The 18,076-nt window shown below is 40.2% G+C and overlaps 1 protein-coding gene across 3 annotated transcripts in view; it reads right to left on the reverse strand.

Annotated features, from left to right (window-relative positions):
- Positions 1–18,076, reverse strand: part of LOC307033882 (uncharacterized protein) — a 59,662-nt gene that overhangs the window by 23,559 nt on the left and 18,027 nt on the right. For 2 of the 3 annotated variants that reach the window (XM_079672513.1, XM_079672512.1), the window contains exons 2-9: positions 9,946–11,716; positions 8,076–8,137; positions 7,131–7,160; positions 6,648–6,805; positions 6,208–6,309; positions 2,528–2,709; positions 1,639–1,725; positions 778–966 (exon numbers count right to left, since the gene is read on the reverse strand). In XM_079672513.1, the coding sequence (XP_079528639.1) occupies positions 778–966; positions 1,639–1,725; positions 2,528–2,709; positions 6,208–6,309; positions 6,648–6,805; positions 7,131–7,160; positions 8,076–8,137; positions 9,946–11,716 (2,581 nt within the window). The remainder of the gene's footprint in view (positions 1–777; positions 967–1,638; positions 1,726–2,527; positions 2,710–6,207; positions 6,310–6,647; positions 6,806–7,130; positions 7,161–8,075; positions 8,138–9,945; positions 11,717–18,076) is intronic. The other variant, XM_079672514.1, reaches the window with a different exon arrangement.

Genomic DNA, 18,076 nt, shown 5'->3' on the forward strand with positions numbered 1-18,076 from the left:
CTGTTTACCAAACTACCACCTTTTCTGAAAAATGCATAAAATGATGCAATATATGTTAAATAAATGGTTTATACATGTAATTACTCGGGTTCTAATTCTTCTGATTACCTCATTTGGGCGTGCACATTTGCCACGCGCAAACCTACCTCTTTTGGATTTGGAAAGGTTGGCATGTATGAAATGATTGTCCCCTGCAATTATTATTATTATCCCTCAGCGAGTTCGCTATTCAGCTTGCTAAACGTAACATGCAACATTAGCCTAATCTAAAATGCTCTACTACGGCGTACCTTTCATTTGGCTCGTCAGCGCAGACTCTCGCATCGTTATTTTTGCAAACTTTGCAGGAGGCCACTCGTGGGCTTGACCCTCGTCTTAGCCATGGCTTGTATTTGTCTTCTGCTAGCCAACGCTCGTTGAAAACGGCAACCTCCTGGCATACTGTCATCTATCACTCATCAGAATGCCCAGGTCACACGTAACAAAAACACTTGCAGGTCGCGCGCATTGCGCGGGAAGGCCGGAGCGGAGATGCTTTATGTAAAAAGCGAAGCAATTAAGCGCGCTCCGACTTCTTTATTTTCTTTTAAACTAAAAAGCAAAGTAAAGCATTTACAATTTCAAGCACTTTATCCCAAATTCAAGCACCATTCCCAAAATTCAAGCACTTTTCAAACCTTGAAAACACCTTGTACAATTTAAAGCATTTTCAAGGATTTCCAGCACCTGTACGAACCCTGCAAATCACCAATAACCATTATGTCACATAAATATCACCTTCTGCCCTTCGTCCTTCTGGCTCTCTTCCTCAGAGCTTGGCATGAGGATCACGTTGTTGATCTTGCCGAAGGACCCCACCAGGTCAGTAACTTCCTGTTCAGATGCATCATTTGGGATGCCAGTCAGATAAACCAGACCCCCAAAACCCATTTTCTTCTTTTTCTTGGCTGGTGGAAGCTTGGCACACTGGAAACCAGCAAGCAAACACATTACATTTCAGAGACAAACCGGACAATATCAAGTAGGGCTGCAACAAACGACTAATTTGATAATCGATTAATCTATCGATTAATGAAACGATTAATCGATTATTCAGATCGTTAAGGTTTTAACTGTACTACTACTTATATCAATACTGCTTATCGATCCGGTCCTTTTAACGATAGTATTAACGGTTCTTTTGACAAGAAATAAGGTAAACTAATTAAACAAATTGTGAACAAAACTAACATTGCTTTTTATTTGAATTAAATGCATAATATTTCACATCAAAAGAAACAACAATGTTTTAACAAATCATATTAAATAATGTGATGACAGAACTGTAAACAGAATAGCTGAAACTTTAACAAAATAACTCAGTTACCTCTAATCCTTAACCTATGTTTTTATAACTGAGTTAACTCTGTGTGTTGCTGCTAGCATACATAACACCTGACGTGGAAACGTTACTCGTGGACGGGGCTACAGAGCTACTAGAAAGACAGTCGAAACCGGTGCATTCCTCTGTCTGAATCTGGTGCACTTTTGCTAAATGTTTAGACAAATTGCTCGTTTTATGCCTTTATATGATAAACTGTTATTGCACTTTTGGTAACGAGCATTGTCCACATCGAGACGGCTAAAGTTTAACCACACCTCGGAGCGCGTTCTCTCCGCCATCTCCTGCGTGTGTGTGTAAACTGCCCCGCCCCCTCGCAAGCAGGCGGGGGAGAGATCTCTCGTCTGAATTGGGAAGATCGAAAATACATTATAGACGCATTTTGTAGTCATATTGCATATTAGAAACTGAGTTGGCGACACTAAGACTGCGATATAATGTTTATGTAGCAATAATACATATGACATATGTTTTAAATGTCTCCTGTACCGATAAAAAAAGAGCGATAACGTTGGAGCTTAACGGGGTGTAGAACACATGTGATGACGTCACCAACGAATCGACGACTGAATTAGTTGCCAACTAATTTGGTAATCGATTTTAATCGATTAAGTCGATTAGTTGTTACACCCCTAATATCAAGTACTGCACTCTGAATCTTTTTGTCACAAAAGCATTTTAGTTGTCTTTAGAAATGTTGATATTAACTTATAATATACTGTATTAACTCATTAGAAGTTAATTATTTCTAGAAATCATCTGCGAGCTGCACTTAAAAACAAATGCTTGAGGTCCTATTTGCAACACCTAAAACGATGTTAAAGTTAGTATCTACTGGACTGATTTTTAATATGAATAGTTCAAAAATATTTCCTGTTACTGTTTGTTTACTGATATCACATTGACTGTGTCAATCAATATTTCACTTTACCAATGAGTCACTAAACTCGGACAAAGCCACTAAATGAACACAGTTGATTTCAGACACACTAGCAGGTGTTTTTGTGTTGTTTTCATTTTTGCACTCAAAAACATCTGTACGATGTACCATTCCTTATAATCCACACAATTAGGTGTGAAAATGCAGAAGACAAAAGAGCAGACTTCTTTGTGAAGCGTCGCACTACTCGTGTGAAAAACACTTACAGCTCCAGGAGGCTTGGCACTTGTTGTCTTGGTCGTCTTTGTTCCAGGCCTGCGTCCGCTCTTGAAAGTTTTGCCGAAAGAATGTGGCGGTCCATGCTTGAAGCCCTGACCCGCCCTAAAGGAGGACGGATGTCGGCTGATGTCATCATGTGGATGCTTCACACCACAGCGAGCGTAACCCCCTGATCATGAATTAGAGGGAGAAGGACAGGGTTCAAATAATTCATTTACAATGAAATAAAAAACAGAAAAACGATTAATTTCCTGCATAAGAAAAGATAAAGAAAGCAAATGGTTGATCGTTTCAAGCTTTTGTGAACACAGTTTCGTTGGGGTTTTCTAATTTGGGATGTAAGCATATAGAACATTTATAGAAAACGGCAACTACTTTGCGCAATATTATAATGTATATAGTGTTGTATATATTCACTGGTGAATGGTGTGTTTACTTCTTTCAGACCAGATATAACCACGTGAAGACACGTTACGCTCGTGTTGTGTTCAATGAACCTGTCCTTGGCCAGGAAAAACAGGCACTCGCTTGTTTAATTATTTTTGCGATCTAGATTTCTTCTTCTTTTTTGAAGTGACCGGACGGACGGACTGACGACGACCACCCCCCCCCCCCCCCCTCAAAAAACAAAAAATATTCGGTTCTCAACGAATTACACAAGTCACCCAAATCAGCGTTAAAAAAGCGGGAGGCGCCGAAAAGCGACTAATTTGCATCACTGTGATAAACGTGTGGAGAGTATGTGCTGCAGGGAGGTGGAAGCACCTCGCACAACGCACCCAGCAACGAAAGCTAGCTCCGGTCCTTTTTCTGTTAGGGAAACTGTGGACTCGATGTCCTGACAGGCTGGAGTTTGTGCAACCTGCACAAACACAGGCTCACCATGATTACAAATGGTGAAATGCAATGTAAAATTACCGAAACAATACCAGCTCACTAAATCACAACCGCTCAAAACTACAAACTACTACCGCGGATTGGGCAAAAGGAAGGAGTCCGAGAAAGTTGCTCCCCCATGTGACGTAATATGACGCGTTTGACGTGTAACGTTAAAAAACAAAGCAGTTTTTAGTAGCAGAACTCAAAACGGCTCCTTTCCCTCTGAATTCCTGCCCTTATGTCTCGTAAAACATATCAAATCCTGCATTAAATTTTTTAATTGTAATTTTCAGGCAAGGTTAGGCATAAATGTAGTAAAAAAAAAACCCTGCAAGTTACTCTTTAATAACTTTCATTACGTGTTAGAAAAATAACATAAGGTTTGACAAAGATGAGGTTGTTAAACGGGCAGCGGAGCCGCTGCTTGTAGAAAATCAAAGAGAGAGAGAGGCTGAACTGCACCGATCAGCTGATCCAGAGCATAGAGAGAGAGAGAGAGAGAGAGAGAGAGAGAGAGAGAGAGAGAGAGAGCTGTGGTCCGCGGGGACACGGACAATTTACGAATTAGTTCTGCCTTTTGAAAGCTGAATTTATCAATAATTTGTCAATAAATATGGGTGAAAAATGTGGAATGGAAAGATGTACTTGTCCGATATTGTAAATAACACGTCCCGGAAGATCGGAGGTGTGCTTTTTCGCACACTGTGTATATATATGTGTGTAATATCTATATACAGGGTTCATACACTTTTTCACCAATGATTTTCAATTACTTTTCCATGACTTCTCAATTACTTTTACCTAATTTTCCATGACCAAAAAAAAATGACCACTGAAAATGGTTTATTTTAACATGGAACAGGAAAATAAGGTCGGCATATGAAACATGTTGTGCCTATCTAAAACAAATCAAATAGTTTACTAGCTTACTAGCTTCTACACGCTTAAAGCAACTGTAGTCAGGGATGCAAACTCATCAGGTATGAAAAAGGTGACAAGGATTCGAGCCCCCCGACCCCACGGAATATCGGCTTTAAAATGAGGAATAACAGAGGATTTTAGCAGTCAGAACAACTAAAGCAGTTAATAATAACAGAAACGCCAAAGAGTCACATCTAATAGAAATGTATAAAAGCTTTTACTTTAATTGTGTAGCAGTCAGTTTATAATTTTGGCAGCACTGTTGAGCATTTTGAAAATGTATTTTCATGCCTCTGTGCAAGGCTTAGTCTTTTTATCTGTATAGCCACTGGTGTTAAGTTCATAAACTCAACAAGTACTATACGGGGGTACGGTTTTGAGATACTTGTACTTTATTAAGTATTTCAATGTTTTGCTACTTTGTACTTCTACTCCTCTACAATTCAGAGGTAAATGGTTTACTTTTCCTCCACTACATGTATTTAATACCTTTAGTTACTTTACAGATGTGGATGAATGATGTGAAATATAATCAAGGGTTAAATCAGACTTCAGTTCCACCTGGAGTAAATTCACAAGCTACCCTGCAGTATACAAAGTCATTCAAACTAGCTGCACCTTTACCAGCTTTGAGAACAATTTCCTGATCAATCATTATAAAACATATCATAGATATTATTCTGAAATGGACCAACCTGCACAATGAATACTTTTACTTTCGCTACTTTCACTATATTTTGATGAAAATACTTTTCTACTTTTACTTGAGGAATATTTTGAATGCAGGACTTTTACTGAGTGTATTCCTACACTCTGGTACTGGTACTTTTACTGAAGTACACGATCTGAGTACTTCTACTTTTACTCAAGTACAAGATCTGAGTACTTCTACTTTTACCCAAGTACAAGATCTGAGTACTTCTACTTTTACTCAAGTACAAGATCTGAGTACTTCTAATTTTACTCAAGTACAAGATCTGAGTACTTCTACTTTTACTCAAGTAAAAGACCTGAGTACTTCTGATTTTATTAAGTACAAGATCTGAGTACTTCTACTTTTACTCTGGTACAATATCTATACTTATACCACCTCTGTTTATAGCCTATGAAAAAAACTATTAGAAAACGAAGGCTAAAGCTAACGTTAGCAGATAGTGACAATGTATGCTAGCTAGCTAGCTCAACGATTCCTTAAATGATATTGCGACAGAAAAGGTTTTCAGTTCACATCACGCTCTGCCGCTCTGCTCTGAACACCTGAACGGCCTGTTCTAACAGCTGTTCGCCAGCGGTGCAATCTGTACCACAGTGACTCCGCACAGTTAACGAACGCACCATAGATAATGTAGCTGACCGGAGCCGGCCCGACAGGCAGGAAGACTCGAGCACACGGCTCGCGCTTCATATATAAAAAAATAACACCATGCGCGTCATGATGGCACATAACAGCTCGCGACCGCAGATTATTTCAGCTATTAGATCAAATGTAAATTATATTTGACGCAACTTTAGTTACATTTCCATGACTTTTCCAAAACTTTGGGAAAAATATTGTTTTCCATAACTTTTCCAGGGCCTGGAATTTGCATTTTGAATTTCCATGACTTTTTCCAGGTTTTCAATGACCGTACGAACCCTGTATATATATCTTTCTACTGTTGATGTGTATATTTATTGTTTGTTTATTTTGTATCTTTTTATATTGTTTTATTTTAACTCATTTTTGTTAACATGCTGCTTTGACAAAACGCTTTTTCAATTTTGGAAAAATAAAGTTTATCTAATTTAAACAGGTTGAATGAAGCCAGGATATGTTTATACATTTTCAAACAAATAAATGGTTGTCTCCAAATCTTGCAGGCATTACCTGATGCCTCCCTGTCTCTCCTTTCAGGCCGGTTCTCTCTGAAGAAAGGGGGGACTTGGTGTGATCGAGTGGGGTTGCGAGAGCCGGGTCGATAGCTGTGCTCTGAGGAGAGCAAAAGAACATGGTTGAGTCTCTCATCCCAGTCATATGTTACCGAGTCTAAAGCAATCCGTATGTCCAATAATGAATGAGCAGTGCTCAACTAAACTAAAACAATTAAATCAGTATTTTTATTCAAATACAGCTATGTATGAATGTACCTTTAGTAGTAAGGTTTAAAGTAAACAAAGGATACTAAATTAGAGAGAAAAGCCTATTTCAATACATTTCTAAATCCTAAAATCCTAAATTGATATTTAATATAAAATCTTCATGACATGTTATTAACATTATTGGAATTCTTGCAGTAAGTTTGAGTCACTCTCTTGCAGACAGTCTACCTGTGTAGGGTTGGTGTCGAGGCTGGTCAGGCGAGTACGGCCTGGTGTACGGCCTGGTGTGCGGCCTATGGGGCACGAGCCTGCGTCTGCCAGCAGGAGGAGAACCAGAGAGGGACCGAGGCACAGAGTGGGATGGAGAGCTGCCCTGTGGTCCGCCCCTAATGGATAAAAGAAAACATTCATCAAGTGGAGGAACTGGTGAGGGCATCTAAACTGTTGTTAATACAATTTGCATTGGTAACGAGCAAAATAATGATGGGAAAGAAAAATGTAGGAATATTTTAGGTTCTAAAACATGAAAATAACTATGCTTCACTTATACACTAACCCATTTATTCACAAGAAATGTAAAACAATTAATAATAATTTTTGGAAAAGGATAACGAAATGATCTGTGTCAATTTGCCGTTTTGTTAAATGTGTGGGACTGACTCACAGCTAAAAACTGATTATTGGAAACATAACAACAAGAGTATAACTCACCTTGGTGGATTTGGTTTCCAGTCAGGGTACCTACACACACACACACACACACACACACACACACACACACACACACACACACACACACACACACACACACACACACACACACACACACACACACACACACACACACACACACACACACACACACACACACACACACACACACACACACACACACACACACACACACACACACACACACACACACACACACACACACACACACACACACGATGCCAGAAACTATCAAATTCGAAAATCGCCAGGGCTGAGACCGAGGACTTTTCTATCAGGGTACAGTGGACTAAACCAGCAAAAGGTACACCTTAGAAACACAACTTCACACAAAAATGAATACTGAATACTGAGGATTATAAATGCATACCAGCTGCACATTTATAGGAAGTACATTTTAAAAGACAGTTTTGGCCAATGGCTAGGTTGCAGCGGAGAAGGAAAGGTAGTGCGATGCATACAGTATGCGCTACTGTAATTGCGAGGCTTTACTTAGTGGCATTAATGTGATCTTATGGCTCAACATGATTACATTTAAAAATGATTCCCTCAGCTGAGTATAGGTACCACTTACAGATTGACTATAAAGCCAGGTTATTTTCAAAGGATCTAGTTAGTGCTAATTTCAAGCCTAAACTCTGAACCTGGTCCAGGGCCACCTTGGTAAAACAGAAAACGGCTTGGTGTTGGGTCAACATGCCTCCTAACCAACTAATTTGTAGTACACCCTTCTGGATGTGAAAGAAGACCATTGAACCAAAAGCATTAAGAGCCTCTCTGGGTTGTGTTTCCCATATTTTGTTTCATTCTCTTTAGAAATTCCTTTTTTAATGTTGACATGCTTTTTTCTGAGTAGCTACAGCATAATAGTGAATATATACTGATGAATTTAAGACTTTAGCAGAACATTAGTAGTGCCCTCACTTGTTGAGCAGGTCTCTGCAGGCAGCAGTGTGGTTGACGGTGTTTATATGGTAAAACCAGTCCTGCAGAAAAACGACAAATGGGAGAGGAATATATCACAATCTGACACCAACATAAATATTCAGCAACAAAACCATTATCACAATTCACAGGTATAAAGTTAAACAAATGAGTAAGCAACCGTTTAACCAGGCCATCTACATTGAAATAATGAGTAGTAAAAATAGTAAGTACAGAGACAGAAGCATGATTGGATCTTTGACTTCCTTTAATTTCAATAACTAATTATTGTTTTGCATTTCTGTTTTGCATAAATATAGTCCTGTAAGACATATTCTGCATTCTACTTTCCATTATCTTCACTGTGACCATACGTTTACCCCATTAACACACTACACTAGCAGAAACAAACAAATTGTTTTTAATCTTCTTGGACCAAATGCTGTTCGGTTAACTTATTATGTCCCAAGTAATGACCACAAATCAAACAAATTATTCAACAAATTATTACCTTATGATCTGTTCATCCACCAATCTGTTACCTATGCTATATGAAATTCAAGACAGCAAAGTAAAAAAAAAAAAAAAAAAATTCCCTATCTTTCACTTGTTTACTTTCTCCAGAGGCGCAGTATATAGAATTGATCAATCAATTTTAGGGCATGTGTCCACATAGCGCCTCTACTGGCAGGAAATAGCTGGCAGGGTGCTCAGTCTGTCAGCCTAGAGAGGGGAGTACGATCCTTGCACGCTGGTAAAAGTTCAACACCCACAGATGGGCTTTTCTGTCTTTGTTTTAGGGTTTCTGTCTGAAAGACATACCGAAAACAAGCCTCTCCTCCTATTTCTACAGTGACGTCACTGCACTTATCTGAGAGTGAAAATATTTCCAACTCAAAGCTCCTGAAGTGGCCACACAAAAATAGCGGAGTGCTCCGAAAAAAGTTTCTGGGTTGAGTGCTTCTTCACGAGGCGGTTGCATGCAAGGGCATGTGCTCTGTTCTGATTTGAGTCAATTAGAAAAAGCTCAGAAAAGGCGCTATGATGGCAAAGGCCTTAAGCGACCAACTATTCATTAGGGTAGAATGCTTATTATTTTTTATAAGGACATTTTTGTAGATGTGAGGGAAATCTTTAGACCAATAGATTCAGGAAATTAGGCTGACATAAATGGCAGTTAAATTGGTTCCACATGTACTGGACCGTTTTAAATTTTACCCTTGGCATTATACAATAAGATAGTCCCACTCACGTCAAGTAATTACTGTAACATTACTGAAGGAACGTAAAGGGAAAAAAAAGTTATTTCTCCTTATTGTCAAACCAACACCATTTGAGAACATGAGAAACCAGAGCACTAGACTTTCTCAGAGAAAAACTGAAATCTCTGTTGAATAAAGGACATATATATATATATAGTCTTATATAAGTTTAAACCAACTTTTGTGAGTTTAGTGTTAACAAATGTTCTTAATGGAACAATTCAATAATTGTTCCACCAAAAACAAGAGACATGAGAAGATTGTATTAAGTGTTTTTATCAGCAATTAGCAGTGCTGCATCGGAACTCACTTCAGCCCTCACTATATCTACCAGGCATGATGGTGGCCAAATGCAGTCATCACAATGTGGGGTATAAATAGTTTGTATTGATTATTCGAAACAAAAAGGTTGGCTTCTACAAGCTAGGTGGGTCATTATAGCAATAGTTCCCAACTATTTCAGTGGAAAAAAAACATGTAAAACACAACTTAAATGACAACATAATCACTGTCATCTCTAACGGCCTGGTGAAATATAGGATAAAAACTAACATACAAATGAAGGTTTTCCTTTCAGAAATCATTAGGAGGGCATTTTTGGCACTCACCTTTTCCTGATCACACTGAGTGTGGCACAGGGAGCAGGTATGGGGATACACCTTTGGAGACACAGCTGAGAAATCACTTATCATGATGGGAGTAGGTAACTTCTTGCTGCTGCTACTGCTGTGAGGTTGGGAGCCAGATGAAGAGGAGAGAGACCGCCTCGAGGAAGCTTCGTTCTTGGTTTCAGGTGAGGGCCTAGGTTTGGGTCCTTCACGCCTGTAGTCTTGGTTTAGATTACGAGATTTGGATGATGGTGTAAATCTTCCCCCTGATGCTCGATTGCTCTTGCGATGGTCGCTATCCGCCCTGCGATAGTCCCGGTCTCCGTGCTTGCTTGATTCACTGTGTTCCAAACGAACCTGTCGCTTTTCAGTTTTTTCTAATTTTGGAGCCGATGAGGCTGATGAAGATGGGAACATTTTAACTGTCCTTTCGCTGGAGAGTGGCTCTCTTTTAAAAGTTTCTCTGGTATTGTTCTCCTCCTTTGCCCGACTTGCATGACCATAGTCGATGACTTTACCTGCTGTCTGTGTAACAGTCAACAGACTGGGCACTTCCGGTGAGCGTGAACGCGCCAATTTTGAAGAGTTGGAAGCAGACGGATCATGGATCCCACGTGAAAACGCAGAGGAGGTTGTGGGAGCCACAGTCTTCTGGGTGCCTGACTTGTTGATCTGGATGTCACGGAGTATGAATGGTAAAGTATCTGGGGTAAGCTGATCATCTGGGTAGTGACTCAGCACTTCCAAGTCCTCATTAGAAAGTCCAAAGCTAGCCAAGATGCTTCCTGCACTCTCAGGCGTGTACAAAGCCTGACCATCCCCACCGCCACCACTCCTGCCACCATGGGGATGTCGCGCTGTGGATGAAGCAGAGTCAGTGGTAGTCCAGTTTGGCATGCTTGTTCCAGCATGGCTGCTCTGTGGCTGCTGTTGAGGCCCCTGGTGTCGCTGGGACTGGTGGCTATTACTAGGTGGAGGACTGGCAAACAGTTTAGATGGAGGTTGGTAGTTTGACCAGTCTACTCCTTGCTGATGGTCAGGCTGATTATCAGGGGTAGGTGTTATTTGGTTGGAGCCGTAGCTTCCATGTTGGCTGATACCAGAACCTGAGCCTTGGTTCTGTCGGTTTGTGTGGTCAATGAGGCGGTGGTCCATGTCCCTAGCACCCCGGATAGCCAGGGCAGACTCTAGCTCCGCGGGGAGCTGGGTGGGACGAGGAAACTGGAAACCCATGGACAACATATTGGAGGGAGAACGATTTGCATGTGGATTTTGAGCTGGCTGATGATGGGGAGGCCTTGACCCATTAGAGAAGGGCGGTGGCCCTTGTTGCTGGTTGTGGTGGTGGTACATGGCAGAAGACGGATTCCGTTGATTTTTTCTGTAGATTTTGTTGTTAATGTTTGCCCCAACAGCATATACCTGATGAAAGTTCAGGAGAGCCAGATGAGGAAGCAATGCTACTGACAATCCGTTGTTGTGATACTGGTTGCCAATAGTTATGGTTGCAAGAGTGGCAACCTGCTGGAGGGCAATTTGCGCCCTAGTCTCAATCTGAGCCAATGTCAGAGCAGTCACAGCAGCAGCAGCAGCAGCAGCAGCAGCAGCAGCAGCAGCAGCAGCAGCAGCAGCAGCAGCAGCAGCAGACGACGACGCAGGTCCAAATATGAAATGGGTCCCTCTGGTGCTGTTGGCAACGGACAATGTTGCACTGGGCTCCAAACCAAGGGCAGGAACGCGTTGGAAATTACTGTTGGTGTGCACAGCGAGGCTGTGAGGTGGAAAGCAGAGATATACTATTACAGATGAACAAGATTTAATTTCTCATTTTAGAAGTAGCTTTCAGTTGAAGTCCTTTTTGGCGCACTCCTTATGTTGTTTGTTGTTTTTTTGTTAAACATTTTTAAGAAATTGCACCTCGTTACTGTAGTCCTGCTGTGCTTTTCTTTCAGGACGGTAGAGCAAAGCAACATTATGCAACACTGAATTACTGAAAACCATGAAAACAAAAACACCGTTTACAGATTTAACCTTCTGGGACACAACAAGGAAACTTGTATAATACCGCTCACATGAAATCATTGCAATGTCTACACATTCTTATCACACTTACCATCTTCTCCAATGCATTAAAGTAAAAACGCAGATAACTATAGTGGTTTTTATTGCATAACACTAATGATAAATAATATACAAATGTTAAGCACTAACTTAACATATTGAACAGCATGTTAATAGGCTCACAATGTATTTATTTTTATTACTATCAACTGTATCATATTTTCTATATACTGTACCTGAGTCCAACGTGGGCTGAGTTGTTGCTTGTTTTCATTAAACTAAGATCTACAAACTCATTTTACTCAAAACACAGTGTCACTCAATTTATACTCTCATGAGAAAACAGTCAACCCTGGCATCATGTTTAAGTTCATGTTATAAATATACTATAAGCTGGTGTGCACAATCCGTTTGGTGAAATTCTCCGGTCTTTGAGGACAAGTCTACTCTTAAGAGACCAAGCCGAGCAACCTATCATCATCTATTAGTTTTATGCTGGGCAAACTAGAGAAGCTTTTGTTGCCAATCATCTTAGAAAATATTAGGGAAGGAGGTTAAAAGGTTAAGCCAAGTACCATTTACAAACACCAATTCCGATTGAAGTTGAACAAATAATAAAACAATGATTTGCAAATCCTTTTGTAGACTTGTATTCAATTGAATACACCACAACGACAACATGTATAATGTACACACTGATAAACTTTTTTTTTGTTGCAAATATTCACTCATTTTGAATTTGATGCCTGCAACACGTTCCAAAAATGCTGGGACAGGGGTCACAAAAGACTGGGAAAGTTAAGTAATGCTGAATGGAATATTCCACAGGGGAACAGGTCCATTGGGTGAGTGTCATGCTTGGGTATAAAAGAAGCATCCCCGAAAGGCTCAGTCGTTTACAAGCAAGGATGGGGCCAGGTTTGCCACTTTGTTAACAACTGCGTGAGCCAATAGTCCAACAATTTAAGAACAACTTTTCTCAATGTAAGGTTGCAAAGAATATCCTCATCTACAGTCCAGAATATCATCAAAAGAGTCAGAGAATCCGAGCAAATTCTTTCTTTTAACTCAGAGGGCTAACTTCCCACAGGACTTTTAACATTAAATACAAATTATAGAAACCATCCGCACTTGGTCAACAGAAAGATATTTGCATTAATCATCTGAATATAGGCCATGTTAACTCAGTGCATTGTTTGCAACTTTCAGTTATTGCCACACAATATTTGATTATTTCTACTGTAATTTCCAAATCGCAGTAAGCACATTATTTGATAAGGGCAAATTATGTGAAAATATCATTACATTACAAATCCTTGTTTGGTAGAGATCATAATGAAAAAATAATAATTGTGCAGCCCTACTGTCAGTAACTGGCTTCACCTCAGGTTGCCTTGTTTTATTTGTAAAGTTCAGAGGTACGGTGGCCGGCAGGTGCAAATGCAGAACAGCTGAAAATAATTACATGAAAAACAAACAAATCCAACAAAAAAACGCTGCATTTACAGAAATTATGCAAACTAAATACAACACACAAACCCTGAAAACAAACGCAACAGAAAAACGCTGCAAAAACAAAAACGATATTCAAAGTCAAAAAACACATACAAACCCCAAAAGACATACAAACCCAAAAACACACAGTGCTCCAAGCCTCTAGGGGGCGCACTACGTGCAACAGATTGATGTCTGACCAGACATAGAGAGAACAAACAAGAGTGATGGAAATTGAAGCCGGAGGAAACAAAGTTGATTGAAGTGGACAAAGTCGATATATAAGAAGGTAAGTTTTGTTTTTATACAAAGAGCGTCATATTTACGCAGCTAGCGTTAGCTTCCCTAACTACTACACCAGCTGAGGAGAGGAGAGCTTCACGTGAAGAGAAGATATAGTGAGGGAAGAACATTGTTAAAAGAGATGACAAATCGAGTGTAAGTAAATAGGCGCGTTCACACCGGAGTACTTTTCTCCGTACTTTTCCCGTTTAGTTCCGTTAGTACCCCTCTTGTCGCGCTCACACCAAAAAGAGTACTTAGTGCCGGGAACTTTTACCCGCATGTTTAGTGCCTGCTAGAGAGGTTGTACTATCCTGGGGAGAAAAGTACCAATTTCTATTGGCTGGGCGAATTGCAAACCACACCCCGTAAAACTCTGAAAAGTTTTGTGAAGCCGCTATTGTATTTGCTGGCATTAGCATTATTAGCATAAGCCCCGCGCACCAACGAAGAGTAATAACGTACTTTCCACTTGCCCGCTCGGGCCACTAAAAATATTGCTTAAAAAAAATTAAATTGTCCTGTGGTATAGGTATTTTGACAAGCAATGTTGTTAAATTGTTTCGTTTATTAACGCTACAACATAGCGTTTCGTGAGGCGGTTGTCGTTGTTGGGTGAAAAGCAAACAGCTGTTTACTGCGGAGCCAGCGCGAGCAGGCTCCCGTTTGCCCGTGAGCGCCGGGCAAAAAACTATCTTCAAATAAAAGAAAGTCACCGGAGGAGTTAAAGGAGAGTGACAGGTAGCATGAGAAGAAGAGGGAGAGAAAGTTTCAGCCAGCTTGATCGATGGAGTTGTTTTCTAGTGGTGCAGTGACGCGTCCTAAAACCCTTTTATAATCTATCGATTAGATTTATGATTCGAAAATTATAAAAGTAGGGTAGACATGTGGATATTATCCGGCTGAACAAAACGTGCATTTATTAAACAGGTTTGTTTTCCAAAGACCTTATTTCCAGCTATTTTCCAAAACCCTGTGGAGAAATCCCATTGCTTTTTGTCGAGGGAACCAGCAGCTTACTTCCTGGTTTTAGGACGCGTCACTGCACCTCTCAATATGATGCCAATATAAACAAGGTCTTCTGTCGGCTCTTTACATCAATGCCGACCTATGCTGACAAGTAAGTGAAGAGTAGACAATATAAAAAGATATTGGCTATAGGGAAATGTCCCAGCAGTTTAGTAGAATGAAGGTTCTAATCTAATCTAATACATAGCCATTACATGTCTAACTCCTGATAATGACAGGAAGACAGAAAGCGCATTATACTAATAATAATAATACTACTCATAATAATAGCAGACATTTTTGAACAATGACCACAATATCATTATTTTAATAAACCAAATATGAACAATTGAGGAAAATGAGGAAGAACTGATTATTCAAATGTTGTAGTACAAGTAGTAATGTAGTTAGTTAGACCCTCCAGAAAAACGTGGGCAAAAATCCTTGATTATGCGGGCTAAATTCCTTGATTATGCGGGCTAATATCCTTGATTATGCGATTAAACATGCAGGGTTTTTATGTGATTTTATGCGGTGAAATGGCGGGAAGTTGCGAAATATGCGGAAAGTTGCGAAATATGCGGGAAAAAGGAATAACAATTGTTTTAAATATTGGGCTGTCTTATTTATTCTCTCTCACACACAACCTGCCACTAACGTTAAACCCCTTTACTATTCAATTAAACAAATTCAATGTTTATTTACTGTAAAAGCAATTGGGCTATTTTAATCTCACACACACCCCCCCCCCCCCCCCCCACACACACTTCTCCGCCTCATTCTGTTTTCATTTACTCGTTCGTTATCTGACCAGCTTCAATCTTGTAGGCTACTCACCTCGTTTCTTGTAGCCCTCGAAAGGATTTTGGAGGTTGATGCCTCGGTTAACGTGCGTTGTTTGGCTTTCTTGTCCGCAGCAGCAGAAAGCATTTTCGAATGTTTGAATGAATCAAAGTGGGTTGTCACCGTCGATTTTCTCTTATGCTCCAACACACAGTTGCACGGGGTGCAGAATAGTTTCCCCCCACTTTTTGCCCGGTCTTTAGTAGAAATGTTCGTCGCTAAATGAGATGGATTAGATTTTTTCCTCTTGGTGTTTTCTCTATCGTGTGAGCTCCACACGTTCACTCTATACAGTGTTGTTTACATTCTGTGATGCGCGAGCTGATGACGTCACGTCAAGACAACTTTTTTTCTTCTCAACTTTGTGTGGAAAAATGCGCGGATTATGCGGCCTTTTGATAAATATGCGGCCTTTTAAAAATCTGCGCCATTTTGCTGATTATGCGGTAAATTCTGCGATCGCAGAATCACGTTTTTCTGGAGGGTCTAGTTAGTGCATAAATTACTATTGCAACAAATGTGTTAATTTTCTTCATTATTAGTCGATTTTTTTAATGCAGACATATGTTGCAGGGACTACTAGAATCATCATACTGTCGTGACTGTAAACATCAAGGGGTTAAATAAAAAAATGTTATGTGTTTTAGAGGACATTTCAGAATATCACAATATATATCGTATATCGCGATATAGTCAGTAAATATCGCGATATCATTTAGAGACCATATCACCCAGCCCTAATTCGAACTGACAAGTGCAAATAAAAAAAATGTTTATGACGCTACAAAAACGCAGTGCCGGCACTAAGTACGGCAAAGTACTTGGTGTGAAAGCGGCTATTAACACGGGCTATAGTGAGTACCGCGGAAACATTTGAAGAGAGAGACATTCTTAGCAGTTTGTTTATACAGGGTATATGCAGGACTCCTGAAGTCAAATTTAATACCTTTTAAGACCTTTTTTAAGACCCTTTCCATACATTTTAAGACCTCATCGCAACTTCGAGTTCTAACCTGTTACATTGGCGACACACTTTACCTCACATTTACTATATTGATTGTAAGATAGCACAACTAAACAGAGTGCAGATAGACTACTGAAGCCTCCTTTCCACATGAACTTCAACCTCTCTGTGAAGGTCAGGTTTAATGCAGTATGCTGCTTTTTTGCTTCTGTAGACTCTGTGCTCTTTCTTTCCAGTAAAACTCCTCAGAAACCATTAGAAACCAGTATTTTACCAATAAACAAAACACTTGACAAAACTTTGAAATATATTCAACTTTGTTAAGCTTCAGCGGGGTAATGCCATATACGAGCTCCCTCACAAATACCAGGGGTTCAATTGGGCTGGGGCTGTCCGGGGCTAAGCCCCGGCACATAGGACGATGCTCTGACGTCATCACCCTCACACATTTGTCATATGTTTACAAAAAACGATACATATGTTAAGACTTTTCTCGTTCTTAATATAGACTATATTTAGGGTCGATATGTGTTGACTATACTTTAAAATAGCAGATCTCTGTGACCGGATATAGTTTGGCTTAGACCCCGGCCCCACGAGGACACATATGGTAAAACGTATACGCAAACGCAAAAAAGTCTTCCGTTCACACTAGAGATGTTAAGATTCACCGATTCGCATCGGTGCACCGGCATAAACGTTCAAGATGCGAGTGCACCGGTTGAAAGAGTGCACATCGGCTACAGTTTGGGTTGAACTCGCGATGCATCGATTGCGTAGCGTCTTTGAATCGGTAAAAAAACGATTCATTCATATAAAATCCCCTTATCTTGTCAACGTTCAGCAGAGACGATCTTTGATATTTGCTTCGCCACTACGGAGAACAAGAGTCTCAGTTATCAACACACACGGAAGTTGAGGAGAAAGAGAAACACAGCGCAGCGAAAAATACCTACAAATCAAACGTTTGGCAACACTTCGGATTGTTCAAGAAAGACGGTGTAATAGTCATTTATGCTATATAGTTGACCGCAGGTCATGGAGAGTAATAAGGTATCCGTAGACCTTTGTATGAGGTATCTTTATTACTTAACAGGTCTACAGCCATGATACATAGATCCGTCCTAGATGCGGACTTGCATACACACAGTATCACTCCGCAGCCGCACCCCATCAGTAACGTCCTGATGGTATATGTGCGCGGCACTATTACTACAGACGGTCAACTTGAAAAATCACTCGCAAATTGTTAACGATGCCGAGCCGCTTTAAAGTACACAAGTAGTACGAGGAACTTAGCGACGCACATAAAGAGGCGACATGGGGTCTGCGGCTGAAAAGAGAAACCTGAAAGTGAGACATATGAGTTAAATCACTCAGTGAGGTGTTCTGTCAGAGAGAGGTGTTTAGCTTACAGCAGCCTGTGACGGCCAATAATAATTTAAATGTCTTCCTTACTGTAAGCAGTTATGAAATACC

Source organism: Notothenia rossii, assembly GCF_949606895.1.
Source record: "Notothenia rossii genome assembly, chromosome: 1".
In the NCBI taxonomy this organism is placed as follows: Eukaryota; Metazoa; Chordata; class Actinopteri; order Perciformes; family Nototheniidae; genus Notothenia; species Notothenia rossii.